Source organism: Mirounga angustirostris, unplaced genomic scaffold, assembly GCF_029215605.1.
Source record: "Mirounga angustirostris isolate CCGP_5_RB_7025 unplaced genomic scaffold, mMirAng1.0.hap1 SCAF_3, whole genome shotgun sequence".
NCBI classification, from domain to species: domain Eukaryota; kingdom Metazoa; phylum Chordata; class Mammalia; order Carnivora; family Phocidae; genus Mirounga; species Mirounga angustirostris.
The window spans coordinates 150,284,112-150,302,835 of NW_026991711.1; the positions used below are offsets into that span (position 1 = coordinate 150,284,112).

At 36.4% G+C, this 18,724-nt stretch overlaps 1 protein-coding gene across 15 annotated transcripts in view; it reads left to right on the forward strand.

Moving 5' to 3' along the window:
• GULP1 (GULP PTB domain containing engulfment adaptor 1) overlaps positions 1–18,724 on the forward strand; it is a 275,824-nt gene that overhangs the window by 181,663 nt on the left and 75,437 nt on the right. The window contains exons 6-7 of one of the 15 annotated variants that reach the window (XM_064586812.1): positions 4,744–4,869; positions 8,800–8,857. The exons of the other annotated variants lie outside the window; for them this stretch is intronic. Of the exons in view, the coding sequence (XP_064442882.1) occupies positions 8,852–8,857 (6 nt within the window). The 5' untranslated portion in view covers positions 4,744–4,869; positions 8,800–8,851. The remainder of the gene's footprint in view (positions 1–4,743; positions 4,870–8,799; positions 8,858–18,724) is intronic. 15 annotated transcript variants of the gene reach the window in all.

Sequence of the window (18,724 nt, forward strand, 5' to 3'; positions counted from 1 at the left end):
ACGCTTAACCATCTGAGCCACCCAGGCGCCCAGACCATTAATATTTTTTTAAAGGTTTATTTATTTATCTGAGAGAGAGAAAGCAGGAGGGAGGGGCAGAGGCAGAGGGAGAGGGAATCTCAAGCAGACTGCGTACTGAGCATGGAACCCAATGTGGGGCTCGATCTCATGACCCTGAGGTCACGACCTGAGCTGAAAGCAGGAGTCCGAGGCTTAACCGAGTGTGCCACCCAGGCGCCCCAGATCATCAGTATTATATTGTTATGTGTATCTCATCCTGCTTCATGATAAAGTGTCTAAAAAGTAATCCTAAACAAAAAACTATTTCCCCTGAGCTGCAAAGTTACACATGTCATTTAGAATAGTGGTTTCTATGCCTTTGCAAACTGCCGTGCTCTGCCAAATGTTACTACCTTAGGTTTGTGCCTTTCCATTCCAGTGAGGTAGTCAGAGCTAATATATTTTACAAACAGGAATAAGCATAACCTCAGAGTGCTTAAATTACTTGTTTAAGGTCACACCATGTCAAGTAGAAGTGAAACCTGGGCTTCAGTGCAGATAATGTTCTTTTAGGTTCTGACCTATTTGAATTATATTTCTTTTCTTCTCTAAGCTGCCTTATCTCTATTTTCAGAAAAGTAAGAGTAGGGGAATATATTGTCCAGTTACTCATGTATTTTTTTATGACATAACTTTTATTTTGAACTTTACATTAAAGCAACCTTCTGCATAGAAGTATATAAAAAAGACAAAGCTGCTTTTGAGAGTGGTGGGCTCTTAATCTATGGAAATACTGTTCCTTGGTACCTTATTGCCCCATTCTTTTTTTTTTTTTTTTTAACCTGTACACTTACTTTCTGCACTGTCTCAATGCAAATAGACATTCTAGTAAGTTGGGCATGCATATCCTTGGTCAGATTAAGAGCTACCACAATGATTTGTGGCCCAAAGAAACATCTTCACTGAATATGCAGGATTAATCTTATTTGGGCTTAATTAGAATGGATCAGTCTTTCTTAAACTGGTGTGTTTGTTAAAAATGCAGATTCCCTGTCCACCTACTCTGATTAAGTTAATTTTTTTTAAGTTAATCTAGAATGAGCCCAGAAACCTGCATTTGTACTTGAGAAACATGGAAAAGATAAGAGTATTTTCTTTGTATTGGAGGGGACAAAGAGCAAAACAAATGAAATACACAGATAAAGTCTATTTTAATCAATAGTGTCCACCATGTTCCCTACCAGTCTTTACAGGAAGCTAATAATAAGTAGCAAAATTGAGTGGCTTTAGTTTCAGTTCTCTGCTCCTGCACACCAGCTGTGACAGTGTTGTTAATAAGCATCAAAATCATTCAAAGGTGATGATTTATGAGACTAAAAAGAAAACTGCAGTATCTGAGTAATGTATTATACTGGTGATACCTGGATAAATAAATCTTTGGAGAAGAAAGATCTTAAAATAAAATTGACTGTGCTACCATAAGGAGTAACCTTTCAAGCTCAGTGGAAATGCTTCTCTTAAACTGTTCTTGGATGTTTGCCTAGTAGAGACCTATTAGCATCAAGATTTTCTGAATGTCTATCTATGATTAGCAAGATTTGATGGAGTCAAAATTATACAGTAGTTTGCTTTGGAAATTCCTTGTTTTCGTCCATTTTCTTTTCCACACTCCCTCAAGGGGGACATCGGGTTTTCCAAACTTCCCTTTTCTTAAATTCACATCCTTTAACTGCTATTTTCTATCAGATTGGGTAAGTGTTAGTGACTGGTCATTGGTATATGCTGACTGCTCAACGCATTGTACCTACCAGTAATAATAACCCTACTAGCATTGTTCACTGCTTGTTGGGCACATATTCTGCCTTTATCCTCATGGTAGTCCTCTGAGCTAGGTAATGTAGTTAGAACAACCTTTTGGTATACTTACCTACTTCCGTTATTATGATGGCCCCCATTTTACAAATAGGGAGATTAAGGTTTAGAGAAATTTAATACCTTGCCCAGGGTTACACAGTTAATAATCAGTAGAGTTCTCAAGTTCAGACTGCATGGATTTTAGAGCATGAGTTCTAATCACTACAGCATGCCACCAGGTATTAGAACTTTAAGCTCTTTATCTTTAAGCTATTTAAGTAGAGAATGTCTCCAGTTAAAGACCTTTCTGTGTCTTATTTTGTTCTGTTAGAAAAAGATGGTGCTGTGTCTTTTCACTTAGTAGTCTCCTGCTCTTCTGTTAAGTAGCTTCTAGCAATTTATCTCTGGGATTGCCAGAACAGAAAAGGACAAGTGTCCCATTGTCACTGCTTTCTTCCAGCACATATCTGCCAGTAGGCTGTTTCTACTCCTCTCCCAGGCTTCCATTTACAACCTTGAACACTCTTCTGTGTCCCCACCTCTTGTGTACCAGGTTTCCCAGAGCCATATTTTCTATTTTCTATCCCTCAACTTATAAACTTCACTTTGTTCAGAAAGTACATTTGTTACTCATTTGCCCTGATTTCATAGACAGCCAACTCATGCTTTATTAGAATTCTGGTACCTAAGAAAGCCCTAGTGGTAAGAAACAATTGTGGGAGGCTTTGGTTGGAAAGGATCCTGGGGGGAGGGGGGGTGGAATGGATTGCTATACTGGGCCAGTTCCAGTGAAAAGAGGGAGAGAGAGAGGAGAGAGCTACATCTGATGGCCATGGAAGGAGGTGTTCGATTAGATATTTAATTTATTATGACTGCCCCATGGCTGGCAAGGCAATTCTTAAGGAAAGATTATCTGTACATTTTAGAACATTTGTCAGAATGCATTCTTGAACGTACCCTCAGTTTTAATAAAGGTACTATTGCGTATTTGTTATTGGTGCTAAATGAATATGCTAGAGGAAATCATTAATTATGTCTGTAAGGTAATGTCTATAATTTTAATTTATATAGAAATGGAGATTAATTATCTTACTACAGTTAAAAATTGTCTGCCTTTAATCTACAAACTGATAAAACATTTCCTGATATTTCCATAACTCTTAAATGAGATATATTTGAAAATAATTTCCACAGTGCGTGACACGTAGTAGAAGGCTGATACGTATTAGAAATTGTTCCTTTCTCTGTACTTTCTAGCCATCTGCAAGAATTTCATTTAATCTGTGAGTATTTCAGAATGCTAGTAGAGCATAACTTGAAGACGCTTTTAAGGGGTGCTCTATTGGAGTTTTCCTAGAAAGTCGCCTTTTCATGTAAATATAACTAGACATGAACACAACTGCCATGAGCTTTGAATATAATACTATTCACTGAATCCTTTCTACAAGCGACTGAGAGGACAGTTGCCCAGCTTAATGCCTTATGAATCCCTGAATTAGTAATGAAGCCCTGAATTAGTAATGCTATTATCATGTTTATTTTGACAATATTGTATAAAGTCTAAGTAATACATATATACATTTTACATTAATTCTCAGAAATCCATATTTATCTGTATTCCTAACTCTCTGGATTTAATTTTATGTTAACATATACTTATTAAAATAAAGTCTTAACAAGTCTTTTAAAAATGTTTATCATCATTTCCTCAACACATTTTTCGTCCTGGTAATTACCACCCTTGATTTTGTACTGTGGAGTATCTCAAAACTAATGCTAACGGCGATTCTTAAGAGAGCTAAGTAGCAGAAATAATTCAGCTGTCACTACCGGGTAGTGAAGAGAATGTTCCGACTTTCACTTCCAGCATTAACAATGTGGAGATAAGGACAGCTCTCAAAGGAATGCACTGTCTGAAGAATAAAACTGATAAGATGTCATGATTCATATATTCTCAATTTGAAAAACTTGACTGAAGAAACTCATTGGGACTTAAAAGCTTGGTGGATCTACTGGAGGTGGGAACTGTACTAAGGAGAATCATTTTTAGAGCCGGGTTTGAGTGGCCTGAATGTTACATATACCCTGCAGGGCCTTAAAGTGCATTTCACACCCAAGAACTATTTCTGGTTCAGTAAATTAAATGTTGACATAACAATTATGAAGAAAGTTATTGAGACAGAATATAAAGGCAAACATAGTATTATCCCATTTTGATTGAGAGTGATAGGTATTTCTCCAAAGTACTTAAAAATAGCAAAGTATATGGTGGGTTGAACTAAAGTCAATAATAACTGTGAAGCTGGTTTTCATATTTATCATTTCTATAAAAATAAAACAAATAAATCTAGTGGGTTATTTCAAATTTAATGAACTGTCTAGCATTGCAGCCAGTGAAATCATATTAATCCAGTTGCATATCAAAGTCCCATCGTATATATGAAACACTTATTTTATCTTGTCAACTGTGAATCAGATAGTTAACAAGTTGTGTTTCTTTGTGCTGCTGCTAAAGAACTTGTAGCCTAGTTTGTGATCTACCTCGAGCAAATTTATAGGATTACACTGCTTTTGACTAAAAACCCGTTTCTACTCCATATTCTTGTTTTATTTTCTGTTGGCTTCGTTTTTCTATTTTATTTTATCTTCCTTTATTTTATGACCCTTCATAAGCCACTTTAAATACATTTGAGGAAATAGTGGAATGATTTCTTAAATCAGTGAAGTGAAAAAAATGGTGTGGGTTTTTTGTTGGTTTTGGGTTTTGGTTTTGGGGTTCTTTTTGAAGAAGGAACTGGGTGTGGGTCCCTAGGAACCCAAGATCAATCATCACCAAAATCCTCTTGGTCTTCCACCTCTCTTCTGAACCCTGCTGTTTCTTTCTCCAAGGAAAACCAGCTCTGTTCTGAAGACACTGAATCCAGTTGCCCTTCCCATCCTTGAACACTTTCTGCAAATGGTGGATGTTTTCTCCACACAACTACACAACTCACCCCAGAACACCTGGCCTGGCAGGTGAATTGATTGGCCTTCTCTTTTTTCTCCCTATAATCTCCTAGCTTTGAGTCTCATGTTATCAAACTGTGCCAGTTATCTTCTCCTAATTGAAGTCATCTACAATCCTCAGGTCACTTCTCCGTTCCTTCAGTATTCTAGCTCCTGCTTTGTTGTCATTGTCCCCAAAATAACTCCATAAGAGGAAGAATATTATAATTTACAGAATGGTCACATAGGAGCAGATGGTCTTGTGAGGTAGTGATCTCCCTGTCAATAAATATTCTCAAACAAATAGACATAGCCTGCCAAATCTTTGGATAGGGCCTATACCTGATTCACCCCTTGCATGCAGATGTGCTACTCTAGACCAGCAGTGGAATTAGCAGCATACAATTCTATTCACACAGAAAATCATAACCAGTAGGTTAAATATTTGGCCCCAAATCAATACATCTATGTATATATCGAACTTAGAATATATAAATTATAGACATTGAGATCATTTACATGAAATATGTCCCAGATGCTGTGTCTTGACCTTCATAAATTGGATCATTTAACAGGGTAGGTTTCAGACTTTAACCAATTTATAGTCACTGAACCAGTATGCTTCTAAGGTGACCTCAGACTAACTTGTGTTGTACTATATGGTTGACCAGCTGCATGACCTCATTAATGAGATCACCACACACCTACATTGTATACATAAGTGTACTTAATTTAACAGCAAATATAATTATAGTAACTTATAAAATTTTTTACTTTATTAAATTTAGAAAAGAAGGTTCTGGGAAAAGGTCATATGCAGTATACTTAGCACCTAATGAAGTTTTAATGCAATGTTTCCTACAAATTTTAATCTCTAACGTTTGATAAATACTACCCTATTTATCCACGCCCTTCCTGTTGTCTTTAAGTATAGTGTAATGGGTGTAATTGCTAATATGCATATACATTTCATAGTCCCTTTTTAATTTCAGATTCCCACTTATTAAATACCTAGAATTATAATGGAACATTAAAATCATTGGAGGAACTAGCATGACAAATACCACTTCCTTTTCACTTGTATTTATCTAATTTCAAAGTAGAAGAAAAAGCCAGAAACTAATTGATTATTCTTATTTTCTATAAAACACTTGGGTCATATGGAACAATTTAATTTCAAGGAGACTCTTTGGCTTTTATTATAAAATAGTTTTAGTTCTCCTAGTTGATTGAGACCAGTCTATTGAATATTAATTTATTAAATAACAATCACTGTGCTAACCAGTATTGTCTCCTTATCATAAGTGATCCTCAGAATGACTTTATATAGAAATATCACTGCCACTTTTTTTTTTATAAAGAGTAACTGATTTGGGGATGTAAAGTACATTGACCAAAACAACTTAGTAATAGTAGATCCCAGATACAATCTTATTTTTTTTATTATGTTATGTTAATCACCATACATCACATCATTAGTTTTTGATGTAGTGTCTCCGTGAGTGCATAGATTCTTCTTCTTTTTTTTTTTTTTTTTAAAGATTTTTATTTATTTATTTGACAGAGAGAGAGAGCGAGAGCAGGAACACAAGCGGGGGGAGAGGGAGAGGGAGAAGCAGGCCTCCCGCGGAGCAGGGAGCCCGATGTGGGGCTCGATCCCAGGACCCTGGGATCATGACCTGAGCCGAAGGCAGACGCTTAACGACTGAGCCACCCAGGCGCCCGCATAGATTCTTCTTAAGCACTTTATCACCATGCAGAGTAAAGTTTGCCCTTGTCATTCAGTAAATAGCCAATATTTGAGGACAGTATGACTTAATGAAAATAAAGCCTTTTGACTTCAGTGTTTACATGAGGACTGTATTTTATAAATCATGTATATGGTAAGTTGCTAAGTTTGCTCTCCTGATAACAAGCTGAACATTCAGTCCAAGTGGAGAACCATCCACAACCCGAACTTCTTTCTTCTAGGAAGGGTTCTTAGAGCAGCAAGCCAAACATACCTATGCAGAGAAGCTAATAAGATTGTTGAGAGATTGGGGCGCCTGGGTGGCTCAGTCATTAAGCATCTGCCTTCGGCTCAGGTCATGATCTTGGGGTCCTGGGATCGAGCCCCACATCGGGCTCCCTGGTCGGTGGAAAGCCTGCTTCTCCCTCTCCCACTCCCCCTGCTTGTGTTTGCTCTCTCGCTGTGTCTCTCTCTCTCTCTGTCAAATAAATAAATAAAATCTAAAAAAAAAAAAAAAAAAGACTGTTGAGAGACTAAGAGTTACTTGCCCTTCTCCTGACCTTTGTTTGTACCATCCACCCACTTTGCATTCCTTTCTGCAGACTGCTGGCAGGATTTCTAAAGGCAGAGCTTGACAGATGGGATTCTAGTGACTGAAGCCCCTCTCGCTCCATGAGATGTCATCAAGGACTTAGAAAAGGTCCTTCCCCAAGCTCTCTGCTGTATGAAAGGCTATCTCCCTTCAACTAAAGAATTAACCATGTTAAAATGGCAGTAATTCTCAGAATCTTTAGTAAAATTCCATTATGGAGTTTACTGGGGCTTTATAGAATGAGGCTCCCTGGGTTGGTACAGCTGTTTCAACTTGAATACTGGGTAACAGAATGTAAATTTTGGAACAAAGAGAGAATGCCATTTGTGTCCTAATTCCTACTTGTAGCAGCATCCATAATTTCTCTGGACATACGTAATATTGAAATTTATACTTGATTAGCCCTGAAGTGAGAGGCAAATAAGTGTCATGATTCTAATGATATCATGTCCTTGTCCATACTTCACTTATTTGTGCCTTTTAATAGCATATATCTCTTTTAAATAGAAACACATCAATCATAAGACTGAGTCAGTATATGTATTTTATATTAAGCCTGATGGGCAAGGAATTGAAGTGGCATGTCACAAAATGCTTAAAAGTCTGTTAAAAATAAGTAGGTTACTTTAAACTTTAGTCATATTAATAATGAAATGCATGTGGAGTAGAGGTTCATCTGAAATACCAGTTCTGCAGTCTAAAAATAGTAAATTTAAGTATTTGATGCATTAATCAAATATATCATGGGAATAGGAATGTATAATTCTTTTTGATAAAAGTAATATACTGCAATATAATTCTGTGTAAGTAATGGGAAGGTTTCTTTATATATATAATTTGGAATTGTAGTCACTAATCAGGTTATTAAATTTTTAGAAGTAGTCCAATAAAGACATAAAGGTCTGTGTTAATACCAGGATTAGAACTTTCAAAGGGCAGCTGAAAAATGCTCTCAAAAGCTGCCCAGGAATATGCGACGATTGATTTTTTTAAAAGGCCAAGGAAAATCAAATAAAATCAACATATAGCAGAGTTCAAGCAAAGCCATTTAAGCATTACACTAAAGACTAAGTGGTGCTAATTAGTGATAATTGATTTCAAGTATCAAGAAAAATATCTAAATAAAGTTGTTTTTAAAGAGAAAAAAACATGGACTTAAAAAAATAAACAAAACTATCTTATTGAAGTTAGAAGTCCACAGGATTGGCCTAACAGTAACAAGAGCGCGAGGATGAGTTGTGGTAGTGGAAGCAGAATGGCTGTTTATTTTTACAATCAGTAAGGAGAGAATGAGGCTATAGACAAATGCCACGAAACAGCTTATGTCCTCCTATCCGCATCTGATTGTAAGGCAGACTCCTTACTGTAGCTGGACTCCCGCTGGTCACGCAAATGAGAATGATCCACTTCCTCCCCTGCTCCACTGTAGGACTTGCCAGGACCCTGCCCTTGTTGGATGCTTGCTGCCTCTTCATTTCCCCATCCTTCACTTGTTTAGACAGAGTGCCTAGTTTCCCAGCAGATCTCTTTAAGCCCTACTAATAGAATGATGTTGAATCTATAAAATTAGAAAAAAAAAATCCTCACCCCGTTGAAAAGAATCCAAGTCACAAATCCTGTTTTTCTCACATTATTCTAGGGTCTGGAACCTAATAATCAACACCCGTGCATCACGTAGGAGCATTTATTGAATGGAAGCAAGTATTTCTTGATTGTCCTCTGTGTTTCCGGCGCTTGACCCGTGTAATTTTTGCTCACAACCCACTTAGAAGCCTGGGGATGTTTGTCTACATTTTACAGAAAGAAGAAGCTGCTGCTCGGAGATGTTAATTCATAGACCTGTCAGGTGGTAGAGTCAGAATTCACACCTTGTGTTCCCAACTCTCAAACCCTTTTAGTGTGGTTCCACTAAGCCACTTCCGCAGAGATCTTTGCCTTTTCTGCTTCTTACTGTATCCAAGAACCTGGAACAGTGCCCGGCACATAGTAGGTCTTCAGTAAACAGCTGTTGAATAAAAGAAGGTACCCTCTCATTAGTGCTTCTGGGGGGACCCAAGGGAAATGAGAACAGTACGTTCATAGTCACTGGCGTTAAGCTTGTGTCAATCTGTTCCAGATCTCTCAGTTCTGTCTGTTGTTGGTTTTGGTTTTTTGTTTTGTCTTTCCTTGCATGTATTTGACTCTAACTCTAGGAGAGGAAACCCCAGGGAGCAAGGACCCAGTGTTCTTTGCTTGCACCCTTATAGCACCCTAATGAAAGTTCTGCATGCAGGGGTGCCTCACAAAATTAATCAGGCCATATTAATCATTGACAGTAAGTCTGTTGAAAGAAATAAATACATCTGCATTTCAGGAGTGTTGTTAGCCCACACTCATTTTTCATGCAGAAGAGCTATGCACAACCTATCATGATCTGAAAAGTAGATTTTCTTCCCCTTTTAAAGAAATGAGGACAGCAGTTTGAGTTGTACAATCTCTTAATGTGATCAGTCATTTTCTGTGATACTCAAGTGTGAAGGAGATGTTCTGCTCCGCTTGGGATGAGGTCTTCAAAATGGTCTAAGATTTTAAAACAAACTGGTCACTTAGAGCCAGAATTAACTGTGACAGTTATCATATTTACAGATTTCTAGTGGTAGTCTATTTTGATTGTACTCAAATAATGAGGGTCTAGCTAGGAAGAGTGAAACGAAAGAACCTTTGGGAAAACACAGGCACCCTCTCTGGTCATTGGGGATAAGGGGAGAGCCTACAGCAGCATTAGTAGGTCAGGGATTTTGGTCTGTTTTGTTTGCTGCTATACTCCTGGTCTAGGACAGTACCTGAAATTAGATGCTGTAAAACAAATATTTTTAAAATGGATTAAGATATAGTAGAAATAATAATAATAATAATAATAATAATAATAATAATAATAATAATAATAATACAGTTTCTCAGAGAGGAAGCCCCGGGAACACTATTCCCTGAAGTAGGAGGGGTACTAGAGGTTTTAAAGAATGATTGTTCCAAAAGGGAGAGAAAGAGATAAATTTAGCTCAGGAAAGAGGTGAAGATTCTTGAAATAGTAGGGGCTTCTCCAGAGAAATATATTCTTTGTCGAAAGAGTTTAGGAACACAAGCAGATTTGAGGCAATTACTTTGTCGAAGTTTAAACCTGAAGTAAAATAATAGGCAGTATAATATATTGCCAAAAGCTTTAGTAAGTTCCATGAAATTGAAGAATAAGAAGTGAATACTTAGGGGCGCCTGGGTGGCTCAATCGTTAAGCATCTGCCTTCAGCTCAGGTCATGATCCCAGGGTCCTGGGGGCTCCCTGCTCTGCAGGAGGCCTGCTTCTCCCTCTCCCACTCCCCCTGCTTGTGTTCCCTCTCTTGCTGTCTCTCTGTCAAAAAATAAATTAAAAAATTGTAAAAAAAAAGTGAATACTTAACTACCACTGTTATTCCTTACTGTTTTATAAGCAAAGAAAAAGACGTAACTGGTAACAATATCGGGAAAGAAAAGGAAATGTATTTCTCTTTATTGATAATTATATTCCAGTAGACTCAAATTTTAAAAAATAAAACTACTGTGCTTGAGAGGATAATTTGGTAAGCTGCCTGGATACAGGGTATTTCCTATAGTAGCAATAACTTGTGGTAAATAGAATTTTAAAAACCTTATTTAAACCCCAAAGTATAAAGCAAATGGGAAGAAAAATACTCAGCCTTCCTGAAAACAGATAAAGCATCCACAAACAGGCATATCATGTATAGATGTTCTAAAAATCTCACTTGTCTCAAGTTTTATATAATTGATTAGATTGCAATGAGAATTACAATTAAATTACAGTGACAATTAGGAAGAATAAATGTTTGAAAATAACCAATAAAATTTAGAGACAAACCAATACACCTGCTTATGTGCTGGTAAGAATTGTAGCAGCTTCAAGAGCCAAAATCCAAATACTGGTGGCTTAAAATAGGTTTTTTTCTTCCTTACTTCACAGCCACTATGGGTGGGTTGACTATTTGCCTGTTGTGGCCATAAGATTTTGTTATCTTAATTTAATTTCTAAGCCTAAATTCAGTGAATATTCACTCTGTTTCAGTCACTGGTTGCATTTTCTCATTTAATTCTTACACAAACACTATGAATTTATCCCCATTTTATGAATGATGAAATTGAGTCTCTGAGAGTCTCAGTAAATAAATGGTATTTGGAAATTCAGGTTACCTCACTGTAAAGCCAACCAAATATTCTTTTAACACCTTTAGATTTTAAGCATATTTCACAGTAGAAAGAACATGCAATATAAATTTTAATTAGCAAAATGGATGTGGCATAAATGAGTAATATATGCCCAGTGTACTATATTATCTTTCATTGTGTTTCTGTTTTATTTAAGGTAAGTAAAGAGCATGTGTCTGAAAATTAGGAAGGCTGGAATCCTAGCCCTATCTCTGCTACTAACAAGCTGCCTGACCTTGAGAAGACACTTCAACTTCCTGGTCCTCAGTTTCGCATCCCTAAAATAATGGGAGTTGGATGAGAGTATCTCCATAGCCCATAACCACACAGTCCACAGTCCCCATTAGAGTGGTTCTCTAATAAGAAGGTGGATTGTGAAGTCTGTCTGTCTCCAAAGCCCATGGTTTTGGTTCTCTGTATAGATTGGTTTATTTTTGTAATACTATTTATAACAATACAAGTGAATGCCCTGACTTCACTTTGCCTGTCTCACTTCTCAGATGGGAAGGAAGTCTGACTGAGGAGGTGCCTCTGGGACAGGACAAAAACTTGGTGCAGCTTATTGTGCCCATGGGATGCAGAGCTCAGTTTGGGAGACCCTTGAACACCATACTTTCTTGTGGTAGCCAGTAGGTTTGTTTTGGCTTAAACTCAGAACTCTCATTTTAAAAGCAAGAGCCTATGAAAATGATACACTCCATATCCATGTAAAAGAGGAACAGAAATAATTTAATAGAAAGTTGCCATCATAAAATGAGAAACCCAATATCAAATCAAATATAAAATGTAGAGTTTTTAAATGCTGAGCTCAATATTTTTTTTTTATTCTCCATCAAAATTTCCTGGTCCTCCTTTAAAGAATAACCTTCAGAGTATTTAGTTTAAAGTATAACCTTTCTTTTTGGTGGATCTATTTTAATTTTTTTTTTCAGGATTATGGTTTTGGTGATTAAGTAATAGGTTCAAATCTGATTGATTCTGACCCTTTGTTAGCAGTTGAATGTTTTGATGTGCCTTTTAAAAATGTTTTTTTTCCTGCATTGCTTGGCATAGTGACATGGCAAGTCAGCCAAATAAAGACTATAAAATTAAATTGGCTTACTCCTATATGGCTTATCTCCTGGGTGCAGTTGAGTAGCTAGAAGGTTTAAGTACATTTTTTTTTTTTTTACACATATGCAGTGAAGTTAATGCCAAGAAAATTAGCCCTATTCTATTTGAGGCTCTGCAACCTTGGTTATAAAGATAAAGACATGCCCATTTATTTTATTCTGTATTTAGAATATCCACTGGTCATTATCTGCCAATTATTTGTTAACCTTAACATTAGATAAATCTTTTATGTTGTGAACGGTAGAAATTATTTTCCCTTAATATTTTAAAGTATTTATATAAAGAACATCTTATCTACATAAAATTGGCATATTTTGGATTTGAGATAAGTAAAGCGTGTTTCATATATTTCTGTCATAAACTAGCTCTTTCATATATGTTAAATAGTGTCAGATTTCATAGCCATTAAACTTATAACTCTTTAATTATTTTGATTGTTATTTATCTGGCATTTTAAAAAACCCTACTTTATTCATAGAGTGATCTTAAAGACATTTGAGGAAGCAAGTAAAGCTGGTATTAGGAATGAACCCATGTGATGCGCAACACTGCTCTCTACTGGCAAAGAAGCAAGTCATAAAACTGCGCAGCTTTTCATGTGACAAAATACCAGTCTCCGAAAATGAAGATGGAATCCTCAAACTTCCACACATTTTTGCAAAATGCTTATTGTAGGTGTAATGGAATACAATGAATGAACTGGAAGAAACAATCCAGGCATTACTTGAGATTAGTTTAAAAGAGAAGTCTGTATCATTTTAATTAATTAAAAATTAGTTGTGGAAGTGAAATATCTTAATAGCATTTTAATTTGAGAAGTCTATATATTTGATGACATTTTTGGTTTTAATTTTAACAGACTGTAGCTTCTAAAATACCTGTTGAGAGTGCATCTGCTGAGTATTCAAATGCATTGAGCAGAGAGATGCATAGGCTATATGTATATAATAAGCTTAGTATAAGTATATAATTAGCTTTATACTATCAAAAATTTTCTCTGTATTTGTCAAAGCTTTTATAGAAGATTTTGCAAAGATATTTTATAGTTTGTGGAAGATACATGGCATGTTGGCATACCTTTCAATATATAGACTAAGAATACAGAAAAGATTTTTAGGTCATCTGACTTCCTACAGTCTAATATATTCTAAATGCCCTTTTTGTCTTTTATGTCTTTCTTGTCTGTCCATATTGCTTAGGAGTCATATTTAATGTTTTAATCTCAACTCTTAACAATTTGGCTGGTAGTAAAAATTTAAATACACATGCACACACAATAATGCCCAGTAAATAAATAGATCATTTTTAGAAATTTAAGAGGTTTTGTTTGTTTTCATAAGTTTGTCCAATACTGTCATTGGCTGATTACTTTTATTGTAACATGAATTTAAAAGATAATATTTTCAAAGAATAGCTACCTCTTGGTTATGAGATAAAAGCTGATGCTTATTTTCACTGATATATTTTTCTGTAGTTTCTAAATTCCAAACAGTGAATGTGCATTACTGTTAAAATATCAATGTTTATTCATAATAAAATGGAAACATTTTGTTGTAGCATTTCAAAGCATAGGCACACAATTGTGAAAGACAGGTACTTGTACTTATGTAAGGTCTAATTCCTGATCTTTCTTAAAAAAAAATGTGTACCGAAATGAATGTTGCCTGTTTGTGACTATGGAGAAAAATAATTGATGAAATTTTAAATATTTAAAGTGAGAAGAAATGCCACCAATCATTACCACTTGCAACAGAACACATAACCTTTCTCTTGCTCTTTGCCACACTGAAAAATGATACTCTGAATCTACATGTATAAAGCAAAAACAGTCTGATACATTATGCTCTCTTCTCATCATTGCTTTTTCCTGCCACATGGAGGAGCTAAAACATAAAGTTGCTAAATCATAAAAGCGATTATTTTTACTCAGTTTAAAATGTTAAACATACCAATGTCCCATTTTTTTGAGAGAATGCTAAAAAAAAAAAAAAAAAAAAAAAACCCAAACAAACAAACAAAAAGACCCCTGTATTTTTCACTTAGGTAAATACCTAACAGAAAAAAACTTTTTGAGATTGATTTTTTTTTTCCATTCAGCTTAATTCCCTTGAGATCTATGCAAGTTGTTGTGTGTATCAATAATTCACTGGTTTTTATTGCTGAGTAGTATTCCCTGGTATAAATGTATCACAATTTAACTGTTAATTCACTGAAGGACATTTGGGTTGTTTCCAGTGTTTGGCTATTACAAACAGATTACTTTGAACATCAGTGCACAGAATATTTACATGAACATAAATTTTCATTTATTTGGGATAAGTACCCCAAAGTGCAGATGTTGTATCCTACGATAAGTGCATGCTTAATTCTAAAAGAAACTACCAAACTATTGTCTAGAGCTGCTGTACCACATTCCCACCACCAGCAGGATCTATAATTATATTTGCTAATCTGACAACCCTAATTAGTAATATTAATGATCAAAATTTTCTGATTCCCTTTGGCATTTCCTGGAACACTTACCTTCTTCCTATTGGCAGCATTATTCTCTTTCACCTCCCTCTGAACCATGGCAGCTGCTTGGGGCCCCGTGATTCTGGAACTCAACTCCTCCAGCTAGTTAACAACTCAGTTGGTATGGGATGGATTAATCTCTTGGCCATGGCTTGATTTTGAGTTCCAGTTTTTCTTTTATGCTTCAGGCACCAGGCAGAGTAGAAAAAGATGAAATCCTCTTTCTAATTTGCATACAAGCCTTTTCATAGCACTTATAACAAGAGCATTTATTATTTCTGAGTTTGTTTTTTTTGTTTAAGATTTTATTTATTTAATTGACAGAGAGAGACAGGGACAGCGAGAGAGGTAACACAAGCAGGGGGAGAAGCAGGCCTCCCGCAGAGCAGGGAGCCTGATGCGGGGCTCGATCCCAGGACCCCAGGATCATAACCTGAGCCGAAGGCAGTCGCTTAACCAACTGAGCCACCCAGGTGCTCCAGTTTTTGAGTTTGTATGCTGGACTGTATGTTCCTAAATGTAAGCGATTAAGTGTTTAATAGTGTCTTAACAGGTCAGTTCCTCCCAGAATAAGATCCTAAGACAAAGATTTGGGTGCAAGTAATTTTAAGCGAGAGCTCCCAGGAGCAAAGTAAGAGTGTGGAAAAGCAGGGCAGACAAGGGGAAGAAATCAAGGACGAGTACAGCATCAAGTGAAGCCCCAACCTCAGTCTGATTCTGAGGGAAGCTCGGCATGATATCATTACATCACAGAGTTTACCCTATGTCCAAGCAGAGGAGCTGGGCCTTTGTACTTCATACTAGTCATTAGCTAAAAAATGTGGTAATGTGGGGCGGGGGGAGCAAAAAACTCCCAGGCATTTCTAGCTCAGTATTGGCAAAGTGGCTTCATTGCTCAAAGGGAATCCTCCGAAGATCTGGACTGTGAGCTCTTAACAGCAAAGTGTGCAGAAGCTAGAGGATGGTTCCTAGTGCTGATAATGTGGATCTATCAAAGGAGAGCTGAGCAGGTACCAACAGTATCCACTAAATTCTAGTGTCTTCCCCATATTGTCATTAAATAAAGAAATGGAATCCCTCAGAATTATAAAGCACTTTATAGTTTACAGAGTTGTGTTTTTTTTTTTAAATCACATTGTAACTGATCTTCAGAAAAATTTTATAAGGAGAGAAGAGCAATATCACTATCCTGATTTTTCAAAAGTCAAATAAATCAGACATTAAGTGACTTTTCTAACATCTTCAGATTCCAAGCCTAGAATTGATTCCAGCATGCTGCATCATATTTAAGGGTTTTATAAATATCTTATATAGACATAGGGAATGCATATAAATATGATTTATTTAACCTGAGTAAGTAGCATGATGACTTCTATAATTTAAAAAGTACAGGAAATATTATAACGAATGATATACTTTTCGTTTTTAAAATGATTTCCATTTACGTTATTTAACACTACATAGAATAATTGGGTTAAGTGGCAAGCTCCATATTAGATGTCTGCACAGTTTAATTCCTACCATCATTCAAGGCTTCTCTCTGTGTTTCATTCTTCAGATGATTTAATTAAAGCCACTGTTAAAAAAAAAATATTAAAAGGTTCCTGGAGCACTGCAAGAGGTTAATTCATTTAGAATGTACTTGGAGTTCTTCCATAATTTTCCCATGTGGGCCTATTTACATATAATACTTACGACTCATGGCATTTCTGCTGAAAAATGAATATTCTTCCATAAATATTTCTAGTAACTCTTACAGTCTGTTACTGACACATCACACACTTCCTTCTAGTTCAAGAATCACTTACCAGTAAAGAGTTTACTTTTGTTTCCCTGTTTCTGCGAACTCTAGACCACTCACTAATGGAGAATCTCTCAGTGATACGATAAATTCAGGGAGCAGGAGAACAGGAGTTTACCCCATGGATTAACTCAGAACTAAATAGCTACTATTGTGTTAACTCTCCTCCTGTCACCTTGAACCCTTTATCCCTTCTGGAGGATCTAAAACAGTGCTTTTCAAACCTGGTGACACATTAAAGTCTCCTGGGGAGCTTTCAAATGCACAGATGCCCTGGCTTTGCCCCAGACCAATTAAATCAGACTTGTAGGCACTGGTCTGTGGAAAGCCCCTGTGTGATTTTTTTCACGCAGCCAAGGTTGAATACACTGATCTGAAACGGAAGCAATGTGACAGGTCCATTGGTGTCAAGAATAGATTTGACTGTGTCCCACATCTTTTTTTTTTTTTAAAGATTTTATTTATCCATCTGACACAGAGAGAGAGACAGCGAGAGCAGGAACACAAGCAGGGGGAGTGGGAGAGGGAGAAGCAGGCTTCCCGCCGAGCAGGGAGCCTGATGTGGGACTCGATCCCAGGACCCTGGGATCATGACCTGAGCCAAAGGCAGACGCTCAACGACTGAGCCACCCAGGCGCCCAACTGTGTCCCACATCTTAGAAGCAGGGTTTCAATTCCTTTTAAGCTGAGAATTTCTCCATTTATTTTGGTCTTTTTTGAAGGCCTGGTTACCAACTTGAGGTCATGCCTGGGCAAACCAAAGTGCCCGATGATACCGTCTGTAGGCCGTCATAGGGTTGTTTGGGATAGTTTGAGTACGTAAGAAAAAGGAACTGTTGTATCTTACAGAATCTGAGAACTGAAACTTTTTTTACCCTAATGCTTCTGAGCCTCACTCTCTCTCCTCCGTGAGCTCACGAGAAAGCGGACCAGCAGTTAGCACCTGTGTTTTCAGGTCACTTTTTGTACCTGCCCCCGCTATCCCCTGACTTGTTACTGTTTTCTTACTCTGTTTCTTAGACTGCCATACAAGGAATCATCTGTGATGCTTTTAGAAATATAATTCCCTTAACCCTACCTTGAAGTGCTGATTTTTTAGACCAGGGCATCTGCGTTGTTATATTTTAACCTGATCCCGGGGTAGTTCTCACACTGGTAATAGAGAGAGCCCATTCTGAAAAAACAAAACTCTGATTTCCTTAGTCGTTATTATTGTTATTTTTCCAAGAATGAAGGAAGGAATAAAATGTGATATAAGAAGATACTCTGACATTACTATTTTGCTCCTTTCCATTCTGTGAGTTAACATAAAAAAATTCTACTTATTTACTTCATATAAAGTGCATACACACACACACACACACGTATTTATATAAGGAGTGATGAATTTTTAACTCATTCTGGTGTTATAATTGGTACTATGTGGACAAAGTCTGGGAAATCATATACACTTATTGCATTTAATGATTATTGGCTATTATTATATAGAAAATATTTTATAGAATAAAATATCCATACTTCAATTCTAATTAGTCTTACATGTTTCATGAGATTGGTCTTCTGTTTAGGAGGTCTTATATCTCTCCAGGGTAGAGGGTCTATTACAACATGGTAATTATTATGAAACTTTTTCTCTTTTGGGGGTGGGGTAGATAGGTCAGGTATTAGCTAAAAACCTTCAGGGATATTTTAAAATTTAGTAAAGTCGTAGATCCGTGTTTTATTTTTAAATGTAGTTTAGCTTATAGCTCTTAGATGGAGTAATTAGTTTTTAAAAAGTTTGTATTTTAAAAGGCTATGTACTTATAAGAGTGTCATAATTGGAAAACAAAGAAAATGCTTATTTGAAATTATGAACTGTATTAAATCATATTAATATCTTAAAATATACCATGACATTTAA